General features: G+C 42.4%; 1 protein-coding gene across 1 annotated transcript in view; it reads left to right on the forward strand.

Annotated features, from left to right (window-relative positions):
- The window catches only part of fbn2a (fibrillin 2a), a 71825-nt gene that overhangs the window by 32905 nt on the left and 22311 nt on the right, over positions 1-16609 (forward strand). The window contains 18 exon segments of the mRNA XM_073829056.1: positions 24-146; positions 322-447; positions 678-803; positions 986-1108; positions 5177-5299; positions 5420-5545; positions 6199-6321; positions 6409-6531; positions 6697-6858; positions 7281-7349; positions 8164-8289; positions 8381-8506; positions 8648-8800; positions 9034-9102; positions 9195-9320; positions 15003-15128; positions 16147-16272; positions 16440-16556. Coding sequence (XP_073685157.1) covers positions 24-146; positions 322-447; positions 678-803; positions 986-1108; positions 5177-5299; positions 5420-5545; positions 6199-6321; positions 6409-6531; positions 6697-6858; positions 7281-7349; positions 8164-8289; positions 8381-8506; positions 8648-8800; positions 9034-9102; positions 9195-9320; positions 15003-15128; positions 16147-16272; positions 16440-16556 — 2193 coding nt within the window.

Here is a 16609-nt window from a genome sequence, read left to right on the forward strand (position 1 = left end):
TTGATGTCCCTTGCATTCCTCAGATGTAGATGAGTGTACAATAGAGAATGGAGGATGTGAGCTGTACTGCAGTAATTCAGAGGGGAGTTACTCCTGCAGCTGCAGTCAGGGTTACGCTCTGACGCCGGACCAAAGGACATGTGCAGGTACGTTCTTAACATGCTTCTAAACCTAAGAAACCACTGCTGACTTCATTCTATATTTGCAGAGGCCAGAGTGCTGCATTAAAATGCAGTTTTATTGAATATTGAGGAGCAAACTGTATGTCCAGTTGCACACATACAAACACTAATTCTTCTGCTTCTCTCTGTGTCTTTCCAGATGTGAATGAATGTGAAGAGGATGTTGACATCTGTGAAGGTGGTCAGTGTACTAATGTCCCTGGAGCATATCACTGTGTGTGTCATGAAGGATTCATGACTTCTATGGACATGAGGACATGCGTTGGTATGCTTTTTTTTTTTAAAGAAACTCTGTTTGTGTTCAATTTCACACAGCACATCTCTCAGGAAAATGTATAAAAAAACAAGAACAAAAATAAGACAACATCTGTGTTTTTTCTACCCATGTTTTTAAAGTTTGTGTCACAAGGATGTGATGCATTTTTACCAGATGTACTGCACTGGGTCTGTCTTAAATCTTTCAGTCATTTGACAACCTTTGTTTGATGTTTGCAGATGTGAATGAGTGTGAACTCAACACCAACATCTGTGTGTTTGGAGAGTGTGAGAATACCAAGGGTTCTTTTGTCTGTCATTGTGAGATGGGTTACGCTGTGAAGAAAGGAACCTCTGGCTGCACCGGTGAGACCTGATCCACAAAAACACATCAGATATGTATGACGCATATTTCATACTCAGTATTGTAATTGCTACTATACTGTACTTGTAGGTCAACTTGTAGGTTAGGTCAATACTGCACTTTTTTTGTATTGGTGATAAAGGTTTGTTGTGTATGTAGTGTAATCTCTTATGCTCTGATCCAGATGTTGATGAGTGTGAGATGAACACTCACGACTGTGACACACACGCCACCTGTATCAACACACCGGGACATTACCGCTGCTCCTGCAGGGATGGATGGTCTGGTGATGGAGTCAGATGTGCTGGTGCGTGATATGATTTACCATGTTACTGGGATAGGATGGTGCGTGGTCTCCAACATTACAGTTAAACTGTATGTGGCTGTGCAGTGTATGCATGTTGTTGACTGTTGGCTAAAGGACTGGTTGAGCTGCTCTGCCTCTGTAGCGCTGCTGTTGGTCAGGGCTACTACTGTTATTCTGTCCAGTGATGTGTCTCGATTTTCTGCCTGTAGGCCATTTTTGCATCCCTGATGCCCTTCTTTAGGTTCATCCTGGCTGTGCTGTACTGCTGCGTGTCACCAGACCAGAAAGCTGAATTACGAGCCTTCAGCAGAAGTTTTACATTCTTGGTCATCCATGGCTTACTGTTAGGAAAGACGTGAATCTGTTTCATGGTGGTGACATTGCAGCATCTATGCAGCATTTTATATAAAATGGCACAAAATGTGTATGTGTCAACGTTATCATCAATAAATACAGTCCAGTCAGTGCGGCTGAAGCAGTCTCGCAACTGCTCAGATGACCCTTCTGGCCACATATGTACTTTTTTTCCCCGATGGTTTGACCCTGTTAATCAGCGACCTGTATGCTGGAGTCAAAAACAGTGAAATGTGGTCAGACAGTCCTAGATGAGGCAGAGGTAATGCCTTATATCCATGCTTGATGTTACTATAAAACCTGGTCAAGTATATTTTTTCCTCTAGTTGGACACTGAACATGTTGATGAAATTTTGGGAGGACAGACTTGCTTTGTTGAAGTCACCAGCTATTATAAAGACTCTGTCTGGATAAGCCTGCTGTTGTTTAGTAATGGAAGTAAGCAAGTCTGTTTCCTCTCCCTGCGGCGCTTTCATTGCTTTCCGGGTGGGAGAGTAATCGAATGAGACTTCGGCGTTCTAACAAACTCCAACGGTATGTTGCTTACCAATAGACTATACAAGAGAAGCCGATACATGGAGTGCTAAGCCGTTGCATGTACACACTCTGCCATCTTACTCATGCTCAAGATGTCCATTATCCAGTCCCATCGCCAATCCAATGCGCTAGTCTGGCACAGAGGAGGATTGCAACAGATTTCTTTCAGTGTTCTTTGGCCGCGGAGATGCCCCAATAAGCAGAAACCATTTGGAATCAGAACGGCCTAGTTACGCAGTCCTTCAATGGTTTTGTGGCACATTTTAAGGAAGTATGTATCCGTTGGTGATAAATCATATAATCTGAAACAAGGAAAGATTCCCATTTCTGATTATGCTCTCAGATTCGCACCCTAGCTGCCAAATGTGGATGGAATGAGCGTTCTCTTCTAACGATCTACCAGCAGGGACTGAAACCCAAACTGTGGCTGCATCTTGCTCCATACAATGATTTAATTGGCTTATAATGGTTCATTAAACTCTCCATGCGTTTAGCCTATTATATCCAGAACAGTATCAGTCAATCACATTTATACAGCGCTTTTAACAATACAGGTTGTGTCAAAGCAACTTTACAGTATTAAATAGGACAAGAGTGTCAGTACTGCAAAAGTTTCATGATGCAGCAAAGTCAGATTTGCAAAGGACTCATCTGGTTCCTGTGGTCTTGCGCCAATGGCTGTCAAGATGAGAAGTTCTTAACTGTTGATCCGTCTCCGGTGCGCATCTAGTTGATGTGGTGTCCACTGACATTCAGGGCTGTAGAGGTCGTCTCTAGGTGTTGATCCACCATCTGAGCTGGGTACAGACTGGATCCGGGGGACTGCAGAGACCATCTGATCTGGATACAGAGTGGATCTGTTGGCTACGGTGACCTCAGAATAAGAACAAAACAGACTAATATTGTATAGAAAAACTGTATGGAAGACCCTAGCAGATTAGTTTGCCAGTGGTACAGAACCCACAATAGTAGATAACACTAGACTATCTCCAGCTGAGTAGCAACGATGAGTGACGCAGGGTCTTTACTTGCATCTGTAGTGTGAAAGGACATCTCATCTCAGCCAGCCCTATTTGTCCTCCTTAACCTGTGGTGAGTTTCCTACATCCAGCTCTCATTCCACTCCACTTACCACAATAGTCAACCTTACTGCCTGTAATCTGTCTCTTTCAGTACTCACCCTACTCAACTCTGGGTCACCCTGGAGCTTTATATCAGTAGAACTCTGCCACCAGCTCTAACTGCAATGAAAACCCACCAAAATAAATAAAATATCAAGTTCAATCAGTAACAGGAAGGCCACTTAACCTCAATCATGTGCACTTTCATGTAGGCACTGTCCAACTCCAGTCTGGCCTGCTTCATTATGAGTCCATCGACTTCCTGGTTCTGGATTAATCCACCGCTGGCATCATCCTTGGGGTGCCCATTGCTCATTCAACACAATTGAATGCTGTCTTGGTCGACAGGAGAGGTCCTGAAGTGGGGCCGATGACTGTTTTCCTGAATGCTTTCCTAATCTTCCAAGTGTCCTCCATCATCCTGTGAGAGTATTACTTGTCAACTCCACTTCCATTGAAAGTCTGATTGAACAATAATATGTGGATACAACACCATGCTATGCCTACTCTGGTGACGTGTTCTGTCCCAAACGAGCTTCACAACTTCCTCCACAGCAGCCATGGTACTGTGCCACTGACCACAAGCTTGTGCTTGTGTACACAGGTGAAATCTTGTTATATTCCTAGACCATGGTCAAAAATCACCTGCATGTCTTGAAGGTCCTCCAATATCTCTGGAAATTCCACCTCTGTTTGAAGGCTGAGAAGTGCACATTCCACCAATCCTCAGTTCAATTCATTGGATATAGCATCAGCAAGAATAGAATTTAGAAATATGAGGGCTGTACAGTACTGGCCCACTCCTAACACCATCAAAAAACTCATTCCTAGGATTCACCATCATTTCATCAAGAATTTAAGTGCCATAACCAGTCCACTCACCAACCTCCTTAAGAATAGGTCCACGTCTCTGTTCTGGAACTCCACTGCAGCCCATGCCAGAGTAGGAGTGCTGCTTTCTCAGCAGCAGGGGACCCCAACTGTTACCCATGTGCCTTCTATTTCAAGAAATTCACTCCAACTGAAAGAAACTATGACATTGTGAGCCAGGAACTTCTGGCTCTTAGGCTTTCCTTGGACGAATGGAGACTTTGATTAGAGGGCTCCAAATACCCCTTTACTGTTCTCGCAGATCACAAGAACCTTGAGTGTCTTTGGGGTGGCAAGAGACTTACCCCACATCAAGAACCTAAAAGCAGCTGACTCTTCAGAACCTTCTGAACCCACCCTTCCTTTCAACCTGATTATAAGTCCCATTCAGAGGTCCCTCGAGGACTGTCTTACCACCTCTGATGTCTCAGAGCCAGCTCCACCGGGGTGTCCATCAGGTCCTTCCTATGTTCCCAGAACCCAACCCATCCCCCTGTTTCTCTTAGTTCATACATCCTCAACTGGCCACCCAGGGACCAATCAAACGCTCTCACTGCTTAGAGACCCCTTCTGGTGGCCAAGAATGGTACAGGACATGACGAGGTTTGTCCAAGGATTCTCAGATTGTGCTACCACCAAAAGTCCATGCCATCTACAAAAAATCTTGTTCTTGTACAAAAAAGCTCCTGCTGACTGAATGCACATTAAAGTGAGCAAATTCAGAATATTCCAGAAATCTATGTGCAGAAATGAGTTGCTGATTTACTACACAGGTCTGGAGAAGATAATAGAAATTCTGAAACAGTACCACATGTGCTGAGTCTTTAACTGAAGTCAGTGTCGTGTGTGTGTGTGTGTGTGTGTGTGTGTGTGTGTGTGTGTGTGTGTGTGTGTGTGTGTGTGTGTGTGTGTGTGTGTGTGTGTGTGTGTGTGTGTGTGTGTGTGTGTGTTGGTATGTGTAATCTCTCATGCTCTGATCCAGATGTGAAATTAACACTTTCTAACATCTAATTTAAATAATCTACAAAATTCACAACAGTATAGCCTACATGTATAAAGTTCCAATCAGATAAGTGGTTCTCAATATTATTCACATTATTCACTAATATATTAAATCATGCCATTTTATCATATTATTGTTTTGTAGGGTTTTAATAGATTGTTGAATATGTATTTTGATGTGTAGATGTGGATGAGTGCAGTGACACGACTCATGTCTGCAGCGCTGATGCTGAGTGTGTGAACACGGTCGGTTCGTACCGCTGTCGGTGTTCAGATGGCTTTACTGGAGACGGATTTACCTGCACAGGTCCATCATTCAGCCTTCTGTCTACTGTATCTAAATCCGCTTAATCTGTCAATCCACATCAACATACTTCCATTATACATAATACAAAACATTATTCATTGGTGTCTGGGTGTCCTGCAGATAAGGATGAGTGTGCTGAAGATGTGGATCTGTGTGAGAACGGGCAGTGTCTCAATGTTCCTGGAAGCTATCGCTGTGAATGTGAGATGGGCTTCACACACACTCCAAACAGCAAAACCTGTCAAGGTGCGTTTATCCACACACACATTTAGACTGCAGTAATATAATCTACTGATTCTGTGTAAAATTACAGTATATTCCAGGTTAATAATTGCATTACTTTCACAGTAAGATCACAGTAGGAGTTCTCTTTTGTCTAAATGGTTAATGACGTCTTCATAATGTGTAGTCACAGAAAACAAGAGCAGTGAATTGCTGTGATGTCAGAATCCTGCTGTTGAGTCACAGAATTTGCTAAACAGGACTTACAGCAGTGTATTGTGTTTTATTGTGTTAATTTAAATGTAATTCACTGTGAACTTTCAGTAAGGTACTGGCTTACATCTGTATCAACGTCCGACCTTTTACCTGCTCAATTGATGTAGAAAAAATGAAGGAATAGCCCACAACTGTCCTTTTAAAGAGCTGTCCAATTACTTATGGTCACTTGAAAAAGGGGGGGAGGTACATATTACATAACCTTTCCTCCAACTTTGATGAGAATACCCTTTAATTAATACTCAGAGTTTGCACTTTAAGACCATATTCATTATAACTGTAACTTGAATGTGTTTTGGTCAACAGCTAAAATAATAAAAATTGTGTCTGTGCCCAAATACATATGGACCTGGGTGTAAATGAATGTTATATTTTCTGTATATTATGCGTGTATGTTGCAGATATAGATGAGTGCACCTTCCAGAACATCTGTGTATATGGCACATGTCAGAATATTCCAGGCATGTTTCGCTGTGTTTGTGATGAAGGCTATGAGCTGGACAGGACCGGTGGAAACTGCACAGGTAAACACGCCGTTACCCTACAGCAACTCATCAGCAGCTGTTCTTCACCTCACACTGCGACTGCTTTCTGTGTTGTTGTGATGTCAGACGTGGACGAGTGTCTCGATCCTGTCAGCTGTGTTAATGGTCACTGTGAGAACACAGCCGGCTCCTACCAGTGTAACTGTCCCATTGACTTTGAGCTCAACCCCACTGGAATCGGCTGCGTTGGTAAGACTGATTATTAAATATAACGCCACCCATTGCCATCTCAGTGCTGTGGCATAGTTGTGCTTCAAAAGATGTAATGTATTTACTGCAAAGTAAACCGTGCAGTTCAAGTGTTCTGTGGTCAAGAGTTGTCATGCAGTCGGCTGGTCTTTTTCTATGTGGCAGACACACGAGTGGGGGGCTGTTTTCTGGCTTTGGCGTACTATGGCCATGATGGGCTCGCGTGTAGCGTTGAGCTGGGATTTGGAGTTGGTCGTTCATCATGCTGCTGTTCTCTGGGACGAGCATGGGGTAACCCATGTGACCTTTGCCCTCCACTCAACACCAGTAAGAAACTCTACAACAATCCTCAAAGCACTAGTAATTTGGTTATACAGTGGAACAATTTGTCATTACTTTCATACTACACATCAACATTTAAAAAGGCAAGCCCATTCTCAAATCAACAAATACTGCATGCAGGAAGTTATTTCGATCTGTATTGCTGTAATAACACTATAATAACTTAACTCTAGTTTTCATTTACTCTCTTAATAACCTCAGTAAATCAATGCTATTATTACACCAATACAATATAGTATAATACATCAATATTAATTAATTTAATGCACTTTCAAAATACTTTCAAAATAATTTGATATTTTTTTGTGACAGTAACATTCATAAGTTCCTTCATATTGGCTTGGCATTTTGAAAAATATTGATGAATATGAATGTGTTTGTTGACTGAGAATATCATGTGTTTCTAGCGGAGTATAACACACTATGTCCTGGAGGAGAGGGGTTCAAACCCAACCCCATCACCATCATCCTGGAAGGTAATCAGGTATCACCACTGAACATACTGTTGATAACAATTTATTACTCCTATATGAAATTATAGAAAATACTTGAGCAATAGAGTAAAAGAGGCTGCACTAGATTGAGAATACAGTAAAGTAAAATCCTTATTTATATAGTGCTTTGTTTCAAAGCAGCTTAATATGGATAAACAGTAAAATAATGATTCAGTGATGGAAACAGAATTTAATTCTGCTTTAAAGCAGCTCAGTTATTATTCAGTTGAAATTAATTCATTATTGATTCAGTTTGGTTCAATAACTGTGCAAAGTTCATTAATTATGACAAAACACTTATAACAAATCAGGCTTTAGTATTTGGATTGGAATTGAATGAAAAAATTAGAATGAGTTTCATGGTTGAACCATACATTTTTATTGATTTGTTTTCCTTTTAGTTCCCGTACTAACTCCAGAGTTTAAAATGTCTATAAATGCTAATCTTGGTTATTAAAATAACCAATAATTAAGACTTTATCTACAGCCAGTACTAACTACTAGGATAGAAAATCAACAAATTCTTTGATAGTCTTTATTGTGCCTTGATAGCCTGTATACAGTAACTAGTACAAATGTCAAAAGTGATTTATCATTAACACTTGTTGCACTAAATAATGTTATGTGAAGCACCATCAAAGAATTATACTTTAAATCAGACCTAAGAAATGCTGAATGTATTATACTTAAATCCACTTGTATAGGAAACTTGTATTTAAACTCCAAAGCTGAAATATAATGGGTATTGAGATCTTTGGAAAAATACACTAAGACGTGTTTTTGTGCTTGGTGTCAGATATTGATGAATGTCAGGAGCTGCCTGGTCTGTGTCAAGGTGGAAACTGCATCAATACATTTGGAAGTTTCCAGTGTGACTGTCTGGCCGGATATTACCTCAACACGGATAGCCGCATGTGTGAGGGTGAGACCAGTGTTTCTATGGTCAAAAATACTGATCATATTTTTTACTGATCTTCTGAAAAGTGAGTTTGACGGTAAGGTATGTCTTACAGATATTGATGAGTGTGTGCTCAGTTCAGGCGTTTGTGGTCCAGGCACCTGCTATAACACACTGGGAAACTACACATGTGTCTGCCCACAGGACTACATGCCAGTCAACAGAGGACACAGCTGCATGGGTGTGTGAGGCAGTGTACCTTTTAATTGTAATATCAATAGCTTTTAGTTATATGTATTATACTCTACTTATGTGTGTACTTGCATGTTTATTTTTTGAAGAATGCAAACTACTAAAATTGTAGGGTTGTGTGTTGTTTTAGATATGAGGAAAAGTCTGTGTTATCGTAACTACAGTGGCAGTACCTGTGAACACCAGCTCAACTTCAACACCACACAGAGATTGTGCTGCTGTGCCTACAATGTGGGCAAAGCCTGGAACAAACCATGCCAGGCCTGTCCGAGTCCTGGCACAGGTGAATACACACATACACACACAGGTGAAGATCATACAGGGAGTTTCCCTTTCATATCAGTAAGTAGTTATGAGAACTGCAGGAATGATGACCCCCTCAAACCCTTCGTGGTACAGGATTAAAGTCCAAGATTAACATCTGCTAAAAAAAAATGCTATGATTCTATTCTGGGTACAGTTCTGTTTCAGAACTATAGCTGAGCCCATACGCAAACCTTCGCTTTGTGTTTTTAGGTGACTATAGAAGCCTTTGTGGCAGCGTGACTGGATTCAGGATTGACATTGACACTGGAAAGCTGAAAGGTAAAGTCAAAGTTCACATTGAGAAGTTTTACTTGCTGTTTGTAGGAGATGTTTTTACTTCATGTTTAATGGGTTTGATCTGATCTTTTCAGATATTGATGAATGTCATGAAATCCCAGGCATCTGTGCTCATGGTGTCTGTATAAACCACATGGGTAGTTTCCACTGCGAGTGTCCCACAGGCTTCAGTTACAGTGACTTGCAGCTCACCTGTGAAGGTCTGATGTCTACTTTCTCTGTAAGGGGCCATTCACACAGAACACATTTTTGTCATGTAACATATACTGAATTGTCTGCCCTCCTTGTACTGAACTGAGCTGTCATTCTTGAAAAGAAAAAATAAGAAACGAAAACAAGATATTCTACCTGTAGTTAGTGTATTTTTAGGTCTTTAGGGTGATTATGTGTGTTTGTTGGATGACAACCTTTGCTATTGCGAAAGAATGGCTTGATTTGAGACACAAAATTATGATTTTTGCCAAGCTTAAGGTTGGTAAGAATAACTGTGGGAAGAGTTGTGAAAAATTGACCTTTAGTATTGAGAAATGTATCCTAGTGATTGTACAAAACTGTAAATCCAAAAATGCATTTTGTGTGAATGTCCCCTACCACTGGTAACCACTATAACTACTGATCTTATTTAGTGTGGCAGACTTAATGTGCAGTTGAAACACTAGATTAAAGAAGATATATCGTCAATCATTTATCCAGAAAAGGATTACTGGTTTTAACATTTGCAATGAGTAGTGTGAGTATCAACTAGGGCTGCACGATTAATCGCACGATGTTGTGAGGCGCGTTTAGTCAATGAAGCCGGTACTGACAAGCTACGCCAAATCGCGCTCAAAATCGATTTTGAGCGCGATTTGGCGTAGCTTGTCAGTGATTTACGCCTCTGTGTATTAATTGCCGCTCCAGCTGAACTCACGTGATGGAGATTTACTACTAATCAGAGTACCGGCTTCATTGACTAAGCACGCCTCACAACATCGTGCGATTAATTGTGCAGCCCTAGTATCAACCTGCATGGTAGGTAAACCTCTTCAAGATGGTTTATAATACGTTAATGACTCATTTGGTTATTTGTGCATGAACATTTCAACCATTCTTTTTTGTTTTACGGTTTACTTTGTCTTGGGTTACTTGGCTGTAACCCTGTTCCCTGAAGAAGTGGCAATGAGATTCTGTGTTTCATGACACTAATGAGAACGTTCTTTGTTCGACCGGTTGTGAAGCTCGGCTGGCAAACATGCAGAGGATTTCGCTTAAATAACCTTTGACGGTGATGTCACTGGAACGAATGCTCGTGAGAGTCTGTAAAGAGATGGTTGGGTGTTCAGGTTATACCTTTGTGTGTAGATACATCTCAACACACCCACAGTGTGGCAATGAGGCACAGCATCTTGTTCCTACTGTTTTTAGGAAATAGGGTTATAGTCAGGTAACCTGAGACATTCCCAATCAAAAGCTACAATCATTGCTGTGTTTCATAACACTAATGGGAATGAGCATACCAATGAGAATACCAAAACCACTGGAAAGTGTCTGGACCCCTCAAAGGTGCGATGGATGTAAATTTGTAGGGTTTTGGCTGGACAGTTTTCCTGATCTGGCGTTGTGAACGGTGGAGAGCAGAAGGCTTCAAAAATTACTGGATACATGGGCGAGAATGGAACTTTAGGAAAGATTACCAGGGTGAGGGTGCAAAATAGGTTTGACCAGTCCAGGGGCAAAATTTTCTTCTAGTGGAGGGAGCCCTAGCATGTAGAGTCTGCACTACGCCAGCTGGGAGCCAAGCATCTCTTAGTTGGTCCCTGTCAGGGGCCAAATATGAAGGCTGCACGACGAGTGATGGGGGGGGGGGGGGGATGCGTAAAGATGCAGTCTGAACCATGTATGGATCATCATGTCTAAACCCAGGAGAGCCAAGGTGACAGAGATAAGTAGAAGGGATATTGTGCTGTCTCTGCAAAATAAAGAGGTCAACCTCTGCTTTATTACATTTTTCTGACTTAAGGGGTGGAGCTTCCATTCTCTGTATGTCACAGCTTGTCCGAACAAGAAGTCTGATCCCACACATACACATACCCTTAATCACCCTGAATTGCATGGAAAGGGTTCGAAGCCCCTGAAGTATGACCCTTATCTGCCTCTGGGGATTAGCTCTTGGTTGAAATACCCTGGCTCTGAGTCACAACTGAAACGGTCTCATGTGAAGGATGGCAGAAGATTGTCCTCTGGGCAGGAGAGTGAGCGCTTTTCTTGTCGCTGAGTTTCGACCCCAGAGACTTGAGATGAACTAGGATAACATCCCAATGTCGAAGCGCAAGTTTTTAAGCCAAAATTAACCCGTTGTCTACAGTACATCATTTAAAATGTGGGTGCCCTAGAATCTCAAAGGAGCCAGTGCTGCATCCAAGCATTTTGTGAATGTGTAGGGTGACGAGGCTAGGGCGATTGGAAGATCCTTATACTGGTAAGCTTTGCTCCTAAAAGCTAACTTCTGCATTTCTGTATGAAAGTGTCCTTGAGATAAGTGAAGTGTTCTCTTCATAGAGCAGTCAGACAGACCCCTGAGCATAGCAAGAGAGAAACTTACTGAAGGCCTCTGCATGTCTTTTGGCCTCTCAGAATCTACTGACGACTGTATTAACGGACCCACTAAATAGACTGGAACGCGACCCTGGGGCATCAAGGAGGAATACTTTAACCTTCTGCTTGGGGACAGTTGTGCTCTAATAGTTCAAGAGTTGGACTTGTAACCTAGAGGTTGTGGGTTCGAGTATCGATACTGGCAGGCATTGTAGGTGGAGGAAATAAATGTACAGCACTCTTTCACCTTCAATACCATGAGACCCAAACCAATGGGCACTGCAGTAAAAATGGCTGCCCACTGATTATGGTGTATGTGTTTGTTCACTACTGAGTGTGTGCGCCTTCCATGGTGCAATGCCTTGTCGTGGCGGTGAGGCTTGCGTGTTCTTATGATCCCAAGAGCTATGCCGGCGGGAGCCTAGTGCTCCTGGCAGGTCCAACCTAGCCGGACAGGTTGAGGGGGAGGAGCCAGACGAAGCATGCACCCCGGTCCTCCAGGTTCGGGGGTTGGGCTCAGGGCTAACAACCCCAACCCATAAAAAAACCCAAATGTTACAGAAACGGCAACAAAGAAAATCTCCGCAACTGGCTGCAGGGTTCTCCAGAGTCCCGTATGAATGACAGTGGTGAAAGCCGAAAGGAAACCACTGACAGGAAGATGGAAGTCCTAAGCGCCAAGATCAAAACCAGAATTGGATTTTGGAATGTTCGTACTATGTACGAAACAGGCAAACTGGCACAATATAGCACGATATAGCCTGCACATCCTGGGGGTCAGCGAGAGCAGGTGGACCGGATCAGGTAAAATGAAGACCAGCACAGGTGAGACGGTACTATACTCTGAAAGGGAGGACAATCGGCACCACGAGGGTGTTTCCATCGTCCTTCGCAGAGGAACAGAGAAAACCCTGATGCAGTGGAAGCCGATTAGCAGCAGACTCATGAGTGCCAGGATGAGAGGACGACACGTCAACATCACCCTGATCCAGTGCTATGCCCCAACAAACGATGGGTGACGAGGAGGCCAAGGATGTGTTTTATGAACAGCTCCAGTCCGAACTGGAAGCAGCTCCACGTCACGACTTCATCGTCATCATGGGGAGACCTCAATGCCAAGGTGGGGAGCAACAACACTCACCATGACAGAGCCATGGGGACACATGGATGTGGTGTTATGAACGACAACGGGGAGCGCCTGGTTGAGTTCTGCACCTTGAACAACATGGTCATCGGTGGAACCCTGTTCCCTCATTGGGACATCCACAAGCTGACCTGGTGTTCACCCAATGGAAGAGTCAAGAACCAGATTGACCATCTCATGATCAACGGCACATGGAGGCAGTCACTGCTGGACATCAAGGTGAAAAGAGGGGTGGACGTCGACAGCAATCATCACCTTGTGACTGCACTGATAAGATTAAAATTGCAAAGCACAGGCCGCAAAACAACCATGCGGAAACACTTTGATGTCAGCAGGCTGCGAGACACCAAGGTGAAGACTGCTTTTGTGGTACAAGTAAGGAACAGGTTTCAGGCACTGCAAGCCCTAGATGAAGGGCAGATGAGATCAACAAGCAGTGGGAACAGGTGGCTTTATTGTGCTCCAAAAGCAGCCAAGCATGTGTGGGTTACAAACGGAAAAAGAAAAAAGAGTGGCTGGCTGAGAATACCTGTTAGGCCATCGACGAAAGACATAACCTCAAGAAAAAAATGACAGAAGCTAAATCAGGGAGATTGCAGGAAAGATACCTACAACAGTACAGAGAAGCTAACAAGACTGTGAAAAGAATGGTAAGAGCGTGTGCGAGCCTTCATGGATAACCTGGCAATGCAAGCAGAGGATGCTGCCGACCGGGGGAAACGAGGCCCATCAAAGCCAAACAAGGCAGACTGCTAACAACAGAAAACAAACAAGAGACATGTTGGGCAGAACACTTTCAGGAAGTCCTCAACAGACCGCTGCCTGAAGAAGAAGCTAACATACAGGATACTGACCCGCCTGGGAAAGAAGAAATCGTGGCAGCAATCAGATCCCTTAAGAACAGAAAAGCCCCTGGACATGACAACCTCAACACTGAGCTGTTCAAGGCCGACCCGAACTTAGCAGCCACCATTCTCCAGTCGCTCTTCAGAACAATCTGGGAAAGGAAGCAAGTTCCAGATGACTGGAATAAAGGTATCATAGTGAAGATCCCCAAGAAAGTAACCCTCAGTGACTGTAACAACTGGTGCGGAATAACCCTCCTGTCAGTACCAAGCAAGATTCTTGCCAAGGTCATCGTGCAGCGGATTTCTGACGCCGTTGACAAGTCACTGAGGAATAAACAAGCCGACTTTCGTCGAGAAAGAGGATGTATCGACCATATCTTCGCTCTGCGCAATATCATCGAGCAATGCACAGAGTGGCAGAGACAGCTGTACATCAACTTCGTCGACTTTGAGAAGGCATTTGACAAGAGGACATGGATACCATCATCACAAGAAGACGCTGGAGATGGATTGGCCATGTTATGCGAAGGGACTGTACCTCCATCTCCAAGACAGCCCTGCACTGGACCCCTGAGGGGAAAAGAAAAAGGGGAAGACCAAAGAACACATGGTGGTGAACAGTAGAGGCAGAACTGAAAACCCTGAGCCACACCTGGGGCACCATTTGAAAAGCTGGCCAAAGACAGGCAGAAGTGAATGATCTTTGTTGCTTCCCTACACGCCAGTAGGCGTAATAGGCAGTAGTAGTAGTAGTAGTAGTAGTAGAGTGTGTGTGCGCACTTAGATTGAGAAATGTAGAGCGCAAGGCAGCAAGCATTTCTCAGTGGACTGCTTAGCCATGATTTCAAAGATTTTAAAGCTTGTAGAATACCTTAGAGTCCTTCTTAATGACTTACCAGCAGCACACAATGCATTCTCTATTACAAAGTGACCTGAAGTGTGTCCATGATTAGTTATAAAACATGGCCAAATCATCTCCATATAAGGGCTTTCTGCACAACCTTTCCTTCAAAGATTTTTGTCACTCTCAGCACACACATGATGTTCTGTAAAGAGCCTGAAAGCGCCTGTCGCAAGATCCTCCGGCAATGCCAAGCATACTGTCCTCAAAACTATTCTTAACACAATTAAAAAGCCAAGCAGAGAATGTGATTTTTTTGTGTTTATTCATAAGTTTAGAATAGATTAGAGTAGAAGTCAAGTATTGGTTAATCGTGATTTGTTCATAAAAAAAAATGTCTGTATGCAGATTTCAAGCTCAAATTTGTGCATTGTTAGTGAATGAGACCTGCTGTGTTTATTTGATGTGTGTTCAGACATTGATGAATGCAGCAGTGGAGAGCATGTGTGTCAGAGAAACGCAGACTGCATCAACTGGCCGGGCAGCTATCAATGTGAATGTTCTGATGGGTATATACTGACACCTAATGGAGCCTGCACTGGTAAGTGCCTACAGTCACTACCACTGTCTTGTGGGCTGTGCATGAGGTTTCATATCATGATTTATTCAAGGGCTGCCCCTTGACTAAAGATTTTTCTGGTCGACTAGTATGCGTTAATTTTAAGCAAATAGTCTTCTAATTGCACATTTATTAATAAATCTTTAAAATCATAATAATGAGTCTTTAATTGCCTACATAGCTGAATAAGGGCTCAAGTACACACATAAAGCTTGCCGCGACACCAGCAGATGTAATGATTACTGTATAAATGTGTCAGGGAAAACAGTAAGGAGGCTGTATTAACACTTTAATAATTTATTGATAAACTAGTGCTTTCTTTGTTTTTGTCATAACAGAAGTCGGCAGTAGTGGATGCGCCTTTATGCGGAGAATATTTGTGTTCCATTCAAATTGGTTTATTTGAAAGAAAACATTGCTCTCTCTATAGATATTTTTTCATGTCTGTAAGGCAAGTATACACAAAGTTTCACACAAAGATTGTGACGGCAAAAAGTGCATTCTGTTTGCTTTCATTATTTTACAAAAGCACAATATTTTGATGTTTTTGTGAGTGCACACAAATAAATGTGGAATCTTTTACAGGTTCGAAAGAGGTATTACTCTTATCTGTATGACCAAAAATTACTGAATATTATATAAGCAAGTGAATGCACCAGCACCTCTATCTGTCATGCAGTGATACTATACAGCTTCCACACAGACACTTGAATAGCGCACATTTTTCTAGTTAAAGTTGCTACTTGCATCTTTTAGGCAAGCGCTTAGATGTCCCGCCCAATGTACTTTATGTACTTCAAAATCTATATATTTTCTTCATTTTAAATGGTGTAAATCACTAAGAACACTGTGATGTCTGTGAGTGAAGTCTTCTACTCATCGTTTCTAAATGTTTCCATTCAATCATAAATTCTTATTAAATAATTGCAAGGGTTTGGTTTAACAAGTACTGAAACCTAATTATTTTAGTCTTACATAAAGATCTCTTTGTGATTTTCAGACCGTAATGAGTGTGTGGAGATGCCTAGCGTGTGTCGTCATGGTGAATGTGTGGACTTTCCAGGTGGATACGAGTGTGTGTGTCACACAGGCTTTACTGCGACACAAAACCGCAGGATGTGTGTAGGTAAGACCTCCTCAAATCTGTATCAGATCTACTCCATCAGGACCAGTGTTCAATAGACCACTGAATAAAGGCCATGTTCAAACAAAGTGTTGCTCACTTCAGAAATGGTGTATTTCACTTAAAGAACTTGCCTGTGTGTTTATAGTGGGTGTTTATATCTTCTATAGATGTTAATGAGTGTTCACACCAGCTGTGTGGGAATGGGACATGTACAAACTCTGTTGGCTCATTTAACTGTATCTGTCATCAAGGATTTGATCTCGCCAGTAATAACTACTGTACAGGTAAAGGTGTTTTTTCCTTCATTTTTATTTATTTATTTTTTAAATGTATTATA

The sequence above is a fragment of the Garra rufa genome, chromosome 23, assembly GCF_049309525.1.
Source record: "Garra rufa chromosome 23, GarRuf1.0, whole genome shotgun sequence".
NCBI classification, from domain to species: Eukaryota; Metazoa; Chordata; class Actinopteri; order Cypriniformes; family Cyprinidae; genus Garra; species Garra rufa.